The sequence below is a fragment of the Oncorhynchus kisutch genome, linkage group LG17 (genome assembly GCF_002021735.2).
Source record: "Oncorhynchus kisutch isolate 150728-3 linkage group LG17, Okis_V2, whole genome shotgun sequence".
Classification (NCBI taxonomy): Eukaryota; Metazoa; Chordata; class Actinopteri; order Salmoniformes; family Salmonidae; genus Oncorhynchus; species Oncorhynchus kisutch.
The window spans coordinates 52,875,499-52,892,981 of NC_034190.2; the positions used below are offsets into that span (position 1 = coordinate 52,875,499).

General features: G+C 42.5%; 1 protein-coding gene across 2 annotated transcripts in view; it reads right to left on the minus strand.

Moving 5' to 3' along the window:
• The window catches only part of espn (espin), a 95,430-nt gene that overhangs the window by 36,009 nt on the left and 41,938 nt on the right, over nucleotides 1–17,483 (minus strand). For both annotated transcript variants that reach the window (XM_031794057.1, XM_031794056.1), the window contains exons 8-9: nucleotides 4,308–4,469; nucleotides 1,489–1,720 (exon numbers count right to left, since the gene is read on the minus strand). In XM_031794057.1, the coding sequence (XP_031649917.1) occupies nucleotides 1,489–1,720; nucleotides 4,308–4,469 (394 nt within the window). The remainder of the gene's footprint in view (nucleotides 1–1,488; nucleotides 1,721–4,307; nucleotides 4,470–17,483) is intronic.

Here is a 17,483-nt window from a genome sequence, read left to right on the forward strand (position 1 = left end):
AAGTACCGTAGAACGGGTATGCTCGATGCTTCTTAGCCATGTTATTGAACAGGGGAATCATGTCTGCTCTATACTGTGTATGTCCATACACCTCATTTAAATAAGCCCTTTGTTCCACATCTACCCACCTATTATTACTTTGATGTGACTCTTATTAACCCTTTATAACCTGCCAACTAACCAGGATACAGCCGCTGACCCCTTTTGTTTTGTCGTTTTCTGCCCAAGAGACTGCGTCGACAATGACAAACAGTCTCAAGCGGGCAGACAGTGAGACAAGCGTCAGGGCAGGTGGATGTAAAAGAAAGGAGGGGAAGGAAGGAAACGGTGTGAACTGTTAAAAGACAGGACATCTGTCCAGAGGGAGGACGAGGATGTTGATTTGAGACTCGCCTTAATTGCCCATGAGGGGATAAATAAAGTCATATTGAATTGGAGCTCCCAGTACTTACTCTTCATCACCTTGAGTGGGCCGCCTTCTGACTGAGGAGAGGGGGACAGAAACGCCCCGCCTTGGAGAGGCGGCAGTGGAGAGAGAGATAAGAGGGAAGCGAGAAGGGGCAGGCACATGCAGTCAGATAGCAGGTGTTCCAGAGGGGAGGAGAGGGATGGGACCATGAACACAATTGAAGGAGGAGGAATAAGAGAGCTCATTAGTAGAAGACAGATGAGTTTCACGTTCAAGAGGACAAATCATATATGAGAAAGTCAAAACCATAGAGATAAAAACTTTCGAGGCTGACATCGATCCCCAAAGCTCTGGAATGGAACAATTTGCCGGCCTCTTACCTGAGGACAGTCCTAAACAAGCAACATCTGCATTCTGTGGTCAAAACGTTCTTTGACATCTACCTGATGAAGCAAGCTTTGGGGTAGAGCATAACTACTCAATTGAACATTTCCCCAAATTCTAATTCCCCACGAAGCATAGAAAATAACCAGCATCTTTGTAACTAGAACAGAGGGAACAGACAGGGGCGACGAGCAACCGTGGCAAAGAGCAACCATGTCAGGTAGTGTCAGTCAGTCAAGGCAGAGAGAGATGGGGGCAATTAAGGAAGTGGCTGAACACTAAACCGGTTCTCAAGGTAACGGTAGCCCTGAGCAAGGGCATACATTTGTAATCAGTTATCTGGGACGGTAAGGCCAGACTCATCTCTCTGTCTCTACAGAGTGAGATAACATTGTTTTTGCGCCTGCCCCAACTCAGCTTTCCAGGAATAACTGCACTATCAGGGGGAGCGGAGGAGTCTATTGACACTTCGCACAGGTTTTGCCATCTGTGAAATGCAATGGCCAGGCAAAAAAAGACATAATGAACCATTTAAAATACAGTAGCAAATATAACATGACATTTTTTTTTATTCAGAATGAACTGCAGCACAATGTCAGAAAGAAAGGGGAGTGAAAACAGAGAGAAAGGGAAAGCGGGGAAAGCAAAGTAAAGACAAAGCGCGAAAGCTACAGGTAGCGGCAGTGGGCACTCACTTCCTGAAGAGGAGGAGGGGCGTCGCTGGTTGGTGTTTGAGGATGGGCTGTACTGGTAGGTGGGCATTTCCGAGGGCAGTGGTGGGGGAGGAGGGGGTGCCGGGGTGGGGTTGCTGATGGGGAGGGGAGGCGGGAGAGGAGGAAGAGGAGGAGGGAGGGACAACTCCTCCGTGGTGCCGTTCTCCGGGCTGGGGGCGGGGCTGTCGGCTGGCTCCTCCAATAGCACAGAACCCTGATTGGATCATAAAAAATAAAATAGAAAATGGTTAGTTCGTATTCCACCAGTCAAAACATAACAGATACCTGTCCATCTTAAATATGAAGGGTCTCATTTTGACAGAACTAAAATGTAGAGATGTTACAAAAAGATAATTTTATAAATACTCGGACACTTAGTCAAAAGCAATTTTTGTCATTGAATCGCACACGCACTACTGTTAGCTTATAACCCATCCATAAAATCGCTCCCTTTGCCATGGACATCGGAAAAGAAGAAATGGAGCTAATTATTCATTATTTTTGGTAAACATCTCCCAATTTTTGCACCGTCAAAAAAAAAAAAGCCCCCATGGTGATCTTTCTATCATCTCATTCCTTGACAGCTGGAAAGGAAGGTGTAATAATGGTAGGAGCCAATGAACCGTATCACCCCTGACTGCACAGAAAGACATGCCAATAGACAGTCTAGCAGTGCTTGGCTCGGCCCATAACATTATTGTATGTGGGAGGAGAGGGAGAATGATACTGTGACAGATGTACAGTAGTTGACTCTATAATGACGGCCCAATTAGACACTTGCTGTCTATAACACCCCGTGGGAATAATAATGCGCGCCCATAATAATGCAGTGAATATGGCATAATCTAGGGTCTTTCTGGGACAGGGACACCAGTGGTGGAAAAAGTACCCAATTGTCATACTTGAGTAAAAGTAAAGATACCTTAATAGAAAATGACTCAAGTAAAAGTCCCCCAGTAAAATACTACTTGAGTAAAAGTTTTAAATGATTTGGTTTAAAAAATACTGAGGAGTATCAAAAGTAAATGTAATTGCTAAAATATACTTAGGTATAAAAAAAAAATCAAATTCCTTATATTAAGCAAACCAGACGGCACAATTGTCTTGTTATTTTAATGTACAGATAGTCAGTGGCACACTCCAACATCATTTACAAACAAAGGATGTGTGTTTAGTGAGTCTGCCAGAACAGAGGCAGTAGGATGTTCTCTAGATAAGTGCTTGAATTGGACCATTTTCCTGTCCTGCTAAGCATTCAAAATTGAATGACAACTTTAGGGTGTCAAGGAAATTGTATGTAGAGTAAAAATGACATTATTTTCTATACGAATGTAGTGAAGTAAAAGTAAAAGTTGTCAAAAATATAAATACTAAAGTTATCTCCAAAAATTACTTAAGTACTACTTTAAAGTCATTTTACACCACTGAGTGATACTAAGGGCTCAGAATAGTGTTTGCTGGCCGAGAGTACTTAGCACCTCTGAACATAATTTGTGCACCGAGTGCACACCAATTTTACATGTAGACGACTCACAAGGTCCGAATTGGCTCAATGTAGATTACACCCAATAGTAGCCTTCGACACCAAACTGTCGATACCTATGACATTATGGGGCCGTTGACTGTGCGTGCAGGACCTCATGATGCGTGTCTGTGGAAATATGTATCTGCACGTTTTTTTAAGCACACAACATCTAAAACACCATTTTAGTTTATATAGACTATTTTTTTGTTCAGACAGGAAACCCACATATTCGTTAAACCATTTATTTGAAAATAGATTGCAATACATGTGGTTTTGGCATTAGGCTCTGCTCGTTCAGGGGAGCTTACTGCCAGAGCAATGCGTCAATTATTATCATTATTAATCAACTACAGGCAGTGAGCGAGATATACCAATCCCCCTAATGGGAACAAAAAGAAGAACCAAACAGTTGGGGTGGTGGTGGACTAGCAGAAAACAGACAACACATAGTGGGTGGCAGAAATGTTACAGCAGCAGCAACATTAAGAAGCAAAGAGAAGCCAAATCGCATACCTTAGCACAACCTTTGAAAGGTTAAGCACAGATTTATTATAAAGCCAAGTTTTCATTCAGATGTAATTTCCCTGGTAGTACAGTGCAGTCCTGGTTAGCTTCACTTTGAGGATAATGGAACAGTAATCGGTTTGTTTGTGCCTGTGTTTTGCAAGTGAGTTTTCACAACAGGGCGGAGATCAGGCGGTATCCTTTGGTATCGGTTGGTATCAGATGTTATGTTATGTAACACAGAGACACACTGCCGTCTGTGGCCCTTTAGGACAGCAGTTTCTTTCTCTGTCCCGCAACAGAATTGTGCTGCACTATGCTGGCTTGTCAGGTGAGGCAGCAAGACCTGGGTTGAGGTGAGGATTGGGGCCTGGGAGGAACAGAGTTCTGCTAGATTAGAGGGCAGTCACTGGGGGATGCACTGGTCTGACCGACCGCTACAGGAGCCAATCCTGATCATTTTGATTATCAACAGCTTGAAAACGCTGTGCGGCTGACTTGACTATTACAGAACTGATCTTGTGTTTGTCAAATCCCCCCAAACAAACGTCTCCCTCTTCTACAGTGCATATACGGAGAGATACTGGGTGAGATACTGAGTGAGCAGGCTTGTGTTCCAGCCCAGTACTATCACACCAGTTGCAGGCAATCAACTGGACCATGATAAGTTGAATCAGGTATATAGTGCTGGGCTGGAACACAAGCTTGCACATCCAGTTTGCTCTCCAGGAATGGAGTTGGAGAACAACCCCTGTTGTCTGGTCCTGCTTACCTCCTCGTTAGGTGCCATGGCTCTGGTCCCACGGTTGTCGACCGTGTCGCTACCCAGGGCTTTGTAGTAGTCCCCGGTGCTGGGCTGCTTGTTGAAGTTTCGAGACTTTCTGTTGGAGTCCACCCGACGCAGCCTATCGTGGTGATCTCCTGGAGTCAGTTGCTGGGTAGAAACAAGAAAGGGGCCAATGAGCAGTGAGTAAATATATAACATACTGAACAAAAATATAAATGCAACATGTAAAGTGTTGGTCCTATGTCTGCTGCCCGGTTCAGTTGAAACCGGGATTTATCCATGAAGAGCTCACTTCTCCAGCGTGCCAGTGGCCATCGAAGGTGAGCATTTGCCTACTGAAGTCGGTTACGATGCTGAACTGCAGTCAGGTCTAGACTCTGGTGAGGACGACGAGCATGCAGATGAGTCTTCCTGAGCTGGTTTCTGAATGTTTGTACATAAATTATTTGGTTGTGCAAACCCACAGTTTCATCAGCTGTCCGGGTGGCTGGTTTCAGACGATCCCACAGGTGAAGAAGCCAGATATGGAGGTCCTGGGCTTGCATGGTTGCATGTGGTCTGCGGTTGTGAGGCCGGTTAGACGTACTGTCAAATTCTCTAAAACGATGCTGGAGGTGGCTTTTGGTAGAGAAATTAACATTCAATTCTCTGGCAACAGCTCTGGAGTCAGTATGCTACATGAACGCTCCCTCAAAACTGGAGACATCTGTGGCATTGTGCTGTGTGACAAAACTGCCCATTTTAGAGTGGCCTTTTATTGCGTCGTGTGGGCGAGCGGTTTGCTGATGTCAATGTTGTGAACAGAGTGCCCCCTGGTGGTGATAGAGTTATGGAATGGGCAGGAATAAGCTACGGATAACAAACAAAATTGCATTTTATCGATGGCCATTTGAATGCACACAGCTACCGTGGCGAGATCCTGAGGCCCATTGTCGTGCCATTAATTTGCCGCCATCACCTCAGGTTTCAGCATGATAATGCACAGCTACAATACATATAGGCCTAGGAATTCAAGCTTTTGTCGATTTGAAATGTAACTTCCAAGTTAATCATCGTATTGATGATGGATCCACGTCTATCTCAACCAAAAATCTAACTTAAAGAAAACGACTAAATCAAATCAAACTTAAGTTAAATTAAATGTATTTAAAGTTAGGTTAGATGAACTCCTATTCTTAAACTTGCATTTTTAGTTGAGATAGTCCAACTCTTCAACTTTGATTCATGGTTGAGATAGAGACATAAATCCAACATATTCATTATTAACTTGTAGACAAACTGGAATTTGTTGACAACCACACACAATTCAATATCAATTTTGTAATACAGTAAATAGCCTATCGACAAGTTAACAAATTATATGTTGGATTCATGTCTCCAACTAAACCAAAAATGCAAGTTAAAGAATAGGAATAAATCAAAATTATTTAAAGTGCATTTAAAGTTTGATTTGATTGAGCCACGGCTCAGATGAAACTATGATGTGTTGTCAACCAAACAATTCAATCATCTTTTTCTAATACAGTATCCTAACGTTAAGGCTATCTTGCAAACTAATGTAACTGTATTTGTTCAACCTTAAAATGAGTAACACATCCATGGCCACTGAGGTAAGCCTACTGTACCTCTAAATGTCTTCTTATGTAATCATAGAAAGCATGCATGTTCACGATAGCACGCAAAGGTCGCAGGTCCTTGGAGATCTTCACAATTGCTGTAATCTGTGCTGAATCTTGAACAAGCATTGATCACTTGCACCATGTACGTTTAGTGTAATCTCAACTGGCATCCAGGTCATTTGGTTGTGCTATTAGATACAAAATATCTGACATTGTATTCCCATTTGACCTTCGTTGTGCTTTTAAATGGTTGAAAGTAGGGCCAAGACAATACCAGTATCTACATATTTTTTACATGGCAAAAATGAAAACACAAAGCAGACCAAACTCTTTGGTCCTTTAAATACATGCAGTATGTAAAATAGGGTGTGCTATAGCTTGGAAGATAAATACATGTGACTCTGAATGACAACATAATGATGTTTGTTTTCAACATTAGGGCTGTATTCCTAAAGAACTTAAATCCACTTCTTGTTTTGTTGCCTTACCACGATACTAACGAGTATCACGATACTGGTAACGTCCCGGCCCTAGTTGAAAGCGCAGATAACACATTTAGATGAAAACTAAACCAAAAATACAGTTTTCTATTGGAATTTGGCTGTTCTTTTAAATGGTTGAAAGCATACTTATCACACATTGGGAATTCAACAAACTTATAGCTGTCTTTTTGAGTGGGTAAATAAAGGTTGAAATCTCACTGATCAACATCAACCAAATATTACCCAAATTTCACTGTTGAAATGACATGGTGTGCCCAGTGGGATGGCTTCTTCATCTCCGGGTTTCTCACTTTCCCATTCCGAGCTCTCTAGGCCACTTGTTGAGGAGAAAGTTCATTGGACACCTGACACAATAGACCCATGTTTCAAAGATAGCTAGGACCATTGAAGATACGGCTGTAGTCCAAGGTTGGGGACAAACCCAGTGGGCAAAAACTGGTTGAATCAACTTTGTTTCCACGTCATTTCAACTTCAAAAAAAACAACAACGTGACAACATTGAATCAACATGGAAAACTGAATGGATTTGCAAAAAGTCATCAACCTAAAGGCATTTAGTCTTTTTTTCACCCAACCTTTAACCAAAATCATATGACATGGTGACATTTGTTGTTGATTTCACGGTTAGTTGATAAATCAACCAAATGAAAATCAAAAACAGAAATTGAACTGACGTCTGTACCCAGTGGGATTTTATTTCAATTCAGTCAGTAAATATGAGTTGATCCCAAACCTCTTCTTCAATATGTTTTAATCTTGTGTACTAAACACCAATGAAGTGCTTTTCCACCTATGTCTTTTTTTGGGGGGGGGGGGGGGGGGGGTGTATTTACCTAATGCAAAGTATTGCATTACGAATATTTGCATTGAAAGCATTGCTTGACTAAGAAAAGCTGGGATGTGTGGGCCTTTTCTTTCCTTTCTATCTCCTCACCTCAGTTAAGTATGGCCAGGCTTACTCTGTGAGATAGAACAGCCCGAGTGTGTGCTTTTTTAAAGAAGTCCTGCTCACAAAAACACATGAAATAGTTGTACTCTACGAAATACCACCCAGCAACCAAGCAGTAGAACGAGGGGGAAACGATTTCTTATTTTGGGCTCTGTACTTATCAGACAAGTACATTGTTTATAGTCCACAGAGTATAACGAATCAATCAGATACATGATTATACTATATTCATAGTATGTGAATAAAGTGAGAATGCGGTTGATTACATTCGAAGCTATCGGGTCAACGTCCTCATTTCAGACACTCATTTTGCCTGTCAAATCGCACAAAAACAAAAGCATCACAACTGGCAAATGTCGACATTTACATTTTAAATCACATTCATTTCGTTTTCGAGAGGTACCTCCTAGAGACAACCTAGAGACATCCAACAGATGTCTAAAATCCTAGACAATGTACACACAGGCAGAAATAATTGGCAGTGATCCCCAAAGGCTGTGACGTCCCTCTTTTCCCTTTATATTGTCCTGTTGTTTATTTTATATTTTCTTGTCCTATGTGGCTTTATGGGTGCATTTACATTGTTGACTTACATCTGCTGTCAGAGACAAGGTCCCAGAGCAGCACTTAGCGAAGTGTGTACGTGTGTGTAATGTGAGTAGGGAAATCCACAGGTGGTTTAATGGTCATCCTCTGAGGGATTGAGGGACATCATAATAGGTAGCAGACCCGTGTACAAAGTCTCAAGACCACCACCCCTACTCCACCGTAACCACCCTTAACCCCAACACCTCCCATCACACTGATGTCTGGCTGCTGGATAGACGGCGCGATCTGTGTTCATTTAGCGGGTTTCTGTATTTTCTTCTTACTATACTATAGAACGGGTCAATGTGGCCGCGCTGTGGCATACATCTCATTTGCATGGACCACTACTAACATCAGAAACATACATCTCATTTGCATGGACCACTACTAACATCAGAAACATACATCTCATTTGCATGGACCACTACTAACATCAGAAACATACATCTCATTTGCATGGACCACTACTAACATCAGAAACATACATCTCATTTGCATGGACCACTACTAACATCAGAAACATACATCTCATTTGCATGGACGACTACTAAAATGGAGAAGCAATGAGCGTTCAAGTGTCCGTTCATACTTTGTCAATAATTCAGTAGCTCATATGAAAGATATGAGCAAGTACATCATACATATGTTTCAGTGAGGGGGATCAGTGAGGGGATCATTCAGTGAGGGGATCATTCAGTGAGGGGATCATTGCAGGAAAAAGCCTTCACTAATGAAAAAAAAGAGACATTGTGCAACATAAGACTGGTCCTTAAAACAACCTCTAACTTGATTGGATAAAGTGACATGTTTTTGCAAAGTCATATGTCTGGCTTGTTAGCTTCCTTTTCCCCTCAGAACCTATGCAGAGTAATCAGTGTTTCGCTTGTGATTTCTTTCCATTGAAAACGTTTTACCATCCTGAAAATGATAGGAGTAGCGGCAAACGATTTACCAGCAGTGGCCCTGGGGGAACACTAGTACTGTATGTTCCCCATATGCAAAGATGCCATACAACACAACCATTCATACAAAGAACACATCCTCCCTCCCTAACAAAGCAACCCCTAATACCCGCGCAAGTCGGTATAAACCAAGAGATTGCTCGCATTAACACTTCAAATGCAACAGTTCCCCTTAACGACAGCCAAGTCACTCACATAAAAAGCTGTGGTCACTTCTAGGCTTACCGTAGTTTAAGTTCTTTCCCCTCAGTAGTACTCTTGGTCTTGACAGATCCGACCCAGAAGCTAAGAGGTGCACTGAGAGCAGCAGTCACCACATTTCCAGATCTCCTCGTCCCCCTGCGCTCTACTGTGTCACTCTACCTGGCCCTCTCACTTTACCCACAGGCCCTCATCAATAAGGCACACCTACAGCGACCCGTGACATCAGCGCTTCAGGCCGCCGACCAACCAACCACAGCGCGGCACAACGCCCGGTTGAGCTCTTATGCAAAGTACAGAGCAGTAAAGGGCTGAGGCAGGGCGGGTACAACCCTCTCGGCTGCCCACACTCAAATCTCCCAGGGTTTATGGATTAGAAGAATTCCTGCTGGCTCCATTTATTAATTTTCATGATTAGCTATGAAAGGCCAGACAAACACTATCTTTGCTACTGTTATAACTGTAGAGCGAGCAGATCCTATAAAAACCGTCAGTCGTGATACATAAGTCTGAGTCTAAGTGGCCAATGTACAAAAACATCACCTGTCACAAAACAAAAATACTGAATGGGTGGAGGGGGGTTGAATTCAAGCCAACCTACACTGCGAAAACCTGTACTGTAGAAGAAAAAAAACTACATAGCACCTGCAAAGCACAAAGTTTTATTTGATTGTACTTAGAGTGGGAAACTGCAGTTGCTACATACATGTTTGGACTTTTTTGGATAAATGAATGATATACAGTACGAGTCAAAAGTTTTTTTTTACCCCTTTTTTATGGTATCCAATTGTTTAGTAGCTACTATCTGGTCTCATCGCTACAAGTCCCGTACGAGCTCGGGAGAGACAAAGGTTGAAAGTCACAACCCAACCACACTGCACTGCTTCTTAACACAGCACGCATTCAACCCGGAAGCCAGCCGCACCAATGTGTCAGAGGAAACTCCGTGCACCTGGCAACCTTGGTTAGTGTGCACTGCACCTGGTCCGCCACAGGAGTCACGATGAGACAAGGACATCCCTACTGGCCAAACCCTCCCTATCCCGGACGACGCTGGGCCAATTGTGCGTCGCCCCACAGACCTCCCGGTCGCGGCCGGTTACGACAGAGCCTGGGCGCGAACTCAGAGTCTCTGGTGGCACAGCTGGTGCTGCAGTACAGCACCCTTAACCACTGCGCTACCCGGGAGGCTACGAGTCAGAAGTTTGGACACACCAACTCTTTTAAGTGTTTTTCTTTATTTTGACTATTTTCTACATTGTAGAATAATAGTGAAGACATCACAACTATGAAATAACACATATGGAATCATGTAGTAACCAAGAAAGTGTTAAACAAATCAAAACATATGTTATATTTGAGATTATTCAAAGTAGCCACCCTTTGCCTTGATGACAGCTTTGCACACTTGGCATTCTCTCAACCAGCTTCATGAGGTAGTCACCTGGAATGCATTTAAATTAACAGGTGTGCCTTTTTAAAAGTTAATTTGTGGAATTTCTTTCCTTCTTAATGCGTTTGAGCCAATCAGTTGTGTAGGGGTGGGTAGGGGTGGTATACAGAAGATAGCCCTATTTGGTAAAAGACCAAGTCCATATTATGGCAAGAATAGCTCAAATAAGCAAAGCAAAATGACAGTGCATCATTACTTTAAGACATGAAGGTCAGTCAATCAGAAACATTTCAAGAACTTTGAAAGTTTCTTCAAGTGCAATCACAAAAACATTCAAGCGCTATGATGAAACTGGATCTCATGAGGACCACCACAGGAAAGGAAGACCCAGAGTTACCTCTGCTGCAGAGAATACGTGAAGTGTTAACTGCACCTCAGTATGCAGTAGAAATAAATGCTTCAGAGTTCAAGTAACAGACACATCTCAACATCAACTGTTCAGAGGAGACTGCGTGAATCAGAACTTTATGGTCAAATTGCTGCAAAGAAGCCACTACTACAGGACATCAATAAGAAGAAGAGACTGGCTTGGGCTAAACACACAAGCAATGGATATTAGACCATTGGAAATCTGTCCTTTGGTCTGATGGGTACAAATTTGTGATTTGCAGCGTCTTCGTGAGATGTGTCTTTGTGAGATGAGGAGTAGGTGATTGGATGATCTCCGCATTTGTGGATCCCACCGTGAAGCTTGGAGGAGGAGGTGTGATGTTTGGGGGTGCTTTGCTGGTGACACGGTCTGTGATTTATTTAAAATTCAAGGCACACTTAACCAGCATGGCTACCACAGCATTCTGCAGCAATACACCATCCCATATGGTTTGCGCTTAGAGGGACTATCATTTGTTTTTCAACAGGACAATGACCCAACACACTTTCAGGCTGTGTAAGGGCTATTTGACCGCGAAGGAGAGGGATGGAGTGCTGCATCAGATGACCTGGCCACAATCACCCAACCTCAACCCATTGAGATGGTTTGGGATGAGTTGGATCGCAGAGTGAAGGAAAAAGCAGCCAACAAGTGCTCAACATATGTGGGAACTCCTTCAAGACTGCTGGAAAACCATTTCAGGTTAAGCTAGTTGAAAGAATGTCAAGAGTGTGCAAAGCTGTCATCAAGTCAAAGGGTGGCTACTTTGAAGAATCGAAAATAAATTGAATGTTGATTTGTTTAACACTTTCTTGGTTACTACATGATTCCATATGTGTTATTTCATCGTTTTGATGTCTTCACAATTGTTCTACAATGTGGAAAACAGACAAAACAAAGAAAAACCATTGAATGACTAGGTGTGTCCAAACTTTTGACTGGTACTGTATACCAATTGATTCTTATAGCATGTACAGTTGAAGTCGGAAGTTTACATACACTTAGGTTGGAATGATTAAAATGTATTGTTAACAAACTATAGTTTTGGCAAGTTGGTTAGGACATCTACTTTGTGCATGACACAAGTAATGTTTCCAACAATTGTTTACAGACAGATTATTTCACTCATAATTCACTGTATCACATATCCAGTGGGTCAGACGTTTACATACACTACGTTGACTGTGCCTTTAAACAGCTTGGAAAATTCCAGAAAATTATGTCATGGCTTTAGAAGCTTCTGATAGGCTAATTGACATCATTTGAGTCAATTGGAGGTGTACCTGTGGATATATTTCAAGGCCTACCTTCAAACTCAGTGCCTCTTTGCTTGACATCATGGGAAAATCAAAAGAAATAAGCCAAGACCTCAGAAAAAAGAATTGGAGACCTCCACAAGTCTGATTCATCCTTGGGAGCAATTTCCAAACACCTGAAGATACCACATTCATCTGTACAAACAATAGTACGCAAGTATAAACACCATGGGACCACTCAGCCGTCATACCGCCCAGGAAGGAGACACATTCTGTCTCCTAGAGATGAACGCAGAACAACAGCAAAGGACCTTGTGAAGATGTTGGAGAAAACAGGTACAAAAGTATCTATTTCCACAGTAAAACGACATATGTCAACATAACCTGAAAGGCCGCTCAGCAAGGAAGATGCTCCAAAACCGCCATTAAAAAAGCCTGACTACGGTTTGCAACTGCACATGGGGACAAAAATCATACTTTTTTGGAGAAATGTCCTCTGCTCTGATGAAACAAAAATAGAACTGTTTGGCCATAATGACCATCTTTATGTTTGGAGGAAAAAGGGGGAGGCTTGCAAGCCGAAGAACACCATCCCAAACGTGAAGAATGGGGGTGGCAGCATCATGTTGTGGGGGTGCTTTGCTGCAGGAGGGACTGGTGCACTTCACAAAATAGATGGCATCATGAGGAGGAAATTATGTGGATATACTGAAGCAACATCTCAAGACATCAGTCAGGAAGTCAAAGTTTGGTTGCAAATGAGTCTTCCAAATAGAAAATGACACCAAGCATACTTCCAAAGTTGTGGCAAAATGGCTTAAGGACAACAAAATCAAGGTATTGGAGTGGCCATCACAAAGCCCTGACCTCAATCCTATAGAAAATGTGTGGGCAGAAATTAAAAAGCGTGTGCGAGCAAGGAGGCCTATAAAACTGACTCCGTTACACCAGATCTGTCAGGAGGAATGGGCCAAAATTCACCCAACTTATTGTGGGAAGCTTGTGGAAGGCTACCTGAAACGTTTGACCCAAATTAAACAATTTAAAGGCAATGTTACCTAATCCTAATTGAGTGTATGTAAACTTCTGACCCACTGGGAATGTGATGAAAGAAATAAAAGCTGAAATAAATAATTGTCTCTATTTTTCAAACATTTCACATTCTTAAAATAAAGTGGTGATCCTATTTGACCTAAGACAGGGAATTCTTACCTGGATTAAATGTCAGGAATTGTGAAAAACGGAGTTTAAATGTATTTGGCTAAGGTGTATGTAAACTTCCGACTTCAACTGTAGTTTTTGATAAATGCCTCATGAGCTTAAAGTGTCAAACCCCATCAGAACACAAAATATTAGCTTGTTTTAACTCCGTTGTTTGTAAACATCGTAAACATAAACAAACAATGTAAAGCCTCAAAACATGCTTGAATCTATCATTTTTATATGAATATGAATTTGAGAGTGGTTACATTTCTCCAGCCCAATCCCTCAGCTTTTAACCAAGAAGCGGGTGTTTCAACAAAAGACTGCTACTTTAACGTAACTTCTGTGAAGTGAAGATAAGTCCATGGGTGCTGATAGGTAGATAAACAATTGACCAGGATAGTGTTACCCTGCTTTGCCGTTTCTATGGCATGCCGAGCAGATTGTTTTCACTGTGTCTATGGTCTCTCTCTCCTCTCTCCTGTGTGTGTGTGTGTGTGTGTGTGTGTGTGTGTGTGTGTGTGTGTGTGTGTGTGTGTGTGTGTGTGTGTGTGTGTGTGTGTGTGCGTGTGCGTGTGTGTGTGCGTGTGTGTGTGTGTGTTTAATTGTTAATGAAGGTGCGTGCGCACAGGGCTCGTCACCTGGGTACCGTGAAAGGCGGAGGGGAGCTCATTAAGAATACCCTCCCTCCTGGGCCGAACAGCACACACTCAGACCATGGCAACTGACCACACCATGGAGACGTGCCATGGCAACAGGATTGTTATGTTGTTACAGTATGTAAATTGGACTGGGTTATTTACCAGTAACTCAGTCATCAAACACCTGTAAGCCTAAACCATGTTTCATTCTTTATCATTCAGGGGACACTTATTACAGAGATGTGACTTGGTAACCTATAACGGTCACCTTTAAAATAGTTTGTGTTTTATGGAAAATTGAACATCTGTCAGTGCCAGTCGGTGCAGTTTAAGATGAGGGAGAGTAATGCATATTATGAGCATGGTCTTATTTCCATTACTGCATATTGGATAACCGTCATTCATATTCCATCCATCCAGCTCAATGTAACATCGACAGGTTTAGGCTACTACATGATACTCAACATTTCCCTATACCCACCATGAGGTTGCTACAACCTAGCCTATGAATGAAAGCTTGCAACATAGGTGCACAGGTTGAGACAAATTTGAGTAATCAAGGTGACAGACAGTGACATATTCAATACCTACCACCTTGCACACTCTTGCCTGCATCTAGCTGATCTAGGGTGTAATAGTCCAACAGTTGCAAACGAGAGTTTCTACTGGACAAATTCAGATATGTTTATCCCTGTTTCGTTCAAGAAACGTTTCCAACAGAATCGGCGGAATGAATCACACGCAAACACAGTTCTCTTTCATAGCAGCCACATACAAACAGCATGAGCCCTTTGGTCATTGGATAATTCCTTCTCACATCTACGCGCTCTCTTCCTCTCACCTGTTCCCTTTGCTTGTAGACTTCAGTGTACAACACATCCGATGTCTGTGACCAAGAAAAAAACCTTTCCAAGCCAAATCTTCATATCATTACCGCTAACCACTACACACAGCCTACATCGTTGTCACCATATTAGCTAACGTCATAGTCAACATAATTCTATTAGCTAGACAGCAAGCAGTTTAGCAGTTCAACTGGCGGGCCCTGATGGCAATAAATTAATAAAACCAAAATATTACCTTGACTTGGAAGAGTTTCAGTGTTGGATAGCCATAGCCAGCTAGCTAACATTGCATCCCCCTCTGTTTGAACCGAGTGTTTGTGTAGGCTAAACTAGCTAATTTTATTCGGTAGCTAAATAAAATAAATATAACATATAGCTAGCTCTCTCCCCCTCTCTCTCTCTCGCTTCTCCTTAATTTTTATAGAAATCTATTGGTTCAAAACTGTTCAACTATTGTCTTTCAACTACACCACATTTTATGCACTGCAGTGCTAGCTAGCTATATCTTATGCTTTCAGTACTAGATTAATTATCTGATCCTACACCATGGTACCACTATACAGTGTGCTGTTGAGACTACTGTAGACCTTTGGTGACACGTGAATATACAGTACGAGTCAAACGTTTGGACACCTACTTATTCAAGGGTTTTCCTTTATTTGTACTATTTTCTACACTGTAGAATAATAGATCAAAACTATGAAATAACACATATGGAATCATGCAGTAACCAAAAAAAGTGTTAAACAAATCCAAATATATTATACATTTTAGATTCTTCAAAGTAGCCACCCTTTGCCTTGATGACAGCTTGCACACTCTTGGCATTCTCTCAACCAGCTTCATGAGGAATGATTTTCCAACTGTCTTGATGGAGTTCCCACATATGCTGAGCACTTGTTGGCTGCTTTTTCTTCACTCTCCGGTCCAACTCATCCCAGACCATCTCAATTGGGTTGAGGTCGGGTAATTGTGGAGGCCAGGTCATCTGATGCAGCACTCCATCACTCTCCTTCTTGGTCAAATAGCCATACACAGCCTGAAGGTGTGTTGGGTCATTGTCCTGTCGAAAAACAAATGATAGTCCCACTAACCGCAAACCAGATGGGATGGCATATCGCTGCAAAATGCTGTGGTAGCCATGCTGGTTAAGTGTGCCTTGAATTCTAAATAAATCACAGACCGTGTCACCAGCAAAGCACCACCACACCTCCTCCTTCATGCTTCACGGTGGGAACCACACATACGGAGATCATCTGTTCACCTAATCTGTGTCTCATAAAGATTGGTGATTATTGGTGTCCTTTGGTAGTGGTTTCTTTGCAGCAATTCGACCATGAAGGCCTGATTCACGCAGTCTCCTCTGAACAGTTGATGTTGAGATGTGTCTGTTACTTGAACTCTGTGAAGCCTTTACTTGGGCTGCAATCTGAGGTGCAGTTAACACTAATGAATTCATAATCTGCATCAGAGGTAATAAAAAATAAAGTACATTACAATGATATATTTTAGTTTATGGGGACTGAATGCTAAGTTAGGGCTACCAAGCTTGCTAGGACAGACCAAATACAACTTCAATTAGCACTGAGGGTTGAAGTGAGAGGTGTCAAAGCCTTTGAGCCCAGCAAGTGGCAGGAGTCTCTCACAGCCTACCCAACCAAAACCCAGAGGCATTTGAAGCCCCCTCCCGCTGTTCAGAGACCATCCACTGGCATTTTCTACAAGAAATCTACATCCGTGGGTGTGATATCTACTCCCGTTGCCTACTGCACTGCTGCTTGGACTCCACCTGGCAATCTGTTTCCCATCTGCCCTGGCCTGTCTCCCCCTGTCTGGTGCAGGTACCCCCACCACACTCCCACCTCTCTCCCAAGCTTTGGCTCGCCTCCAGCACACACACACTGTTGGGGTGAGTGACTCTGAACTTACAATGGCTAGCCCCAAGTCGTTATATATATTTAGTCTTTTTTCATGCATTTTGCTATTTCCTATATGAAATTTCTTGTTTACCCAACCGTGGGACAGACCGTTTTGTCCCACACTCGGGACTCTGACTCTACTGGCTACACAGACTTTTGGCCTCCCATCCTATTCTAACCACCTCTCGCCGGCTTTGTATTCATGTTACCTGATGAAATTGCTGTACAATATGATCTTGTTGCCATCTAATGCACATTCAATTATCATTAATCAACACTGCAGACCTCTCCATGTCCTCTGCCGTGCCTTGATTGTATTACTGCTGATGTTATCTGGAAATGTGCATGTACACCCTGGCCCATCTACTTTTGCTAGCCCCAATTCTAAATTGTGCTCTGATATCTGCTTCACTGATTTCTGCTCTCGTAAAAGCCTGGGTTTTCTACACGTTAACACTAGAAGCTTATTACCTAAAATGGATCCAGATGTGTTGGTCATTACTGAGATGTGGTTAAGGAAGAGTGTTTTGACTACTGATGTTAACCTTTCTGGTTATAACATTTTTCGGCAAGACAGATATTCCAAAGGTAGGGGAGTGGCAATCGTTTACCAACGATCAACTTCAGTGCTCGGTTGTCTCCACCAGGTCTG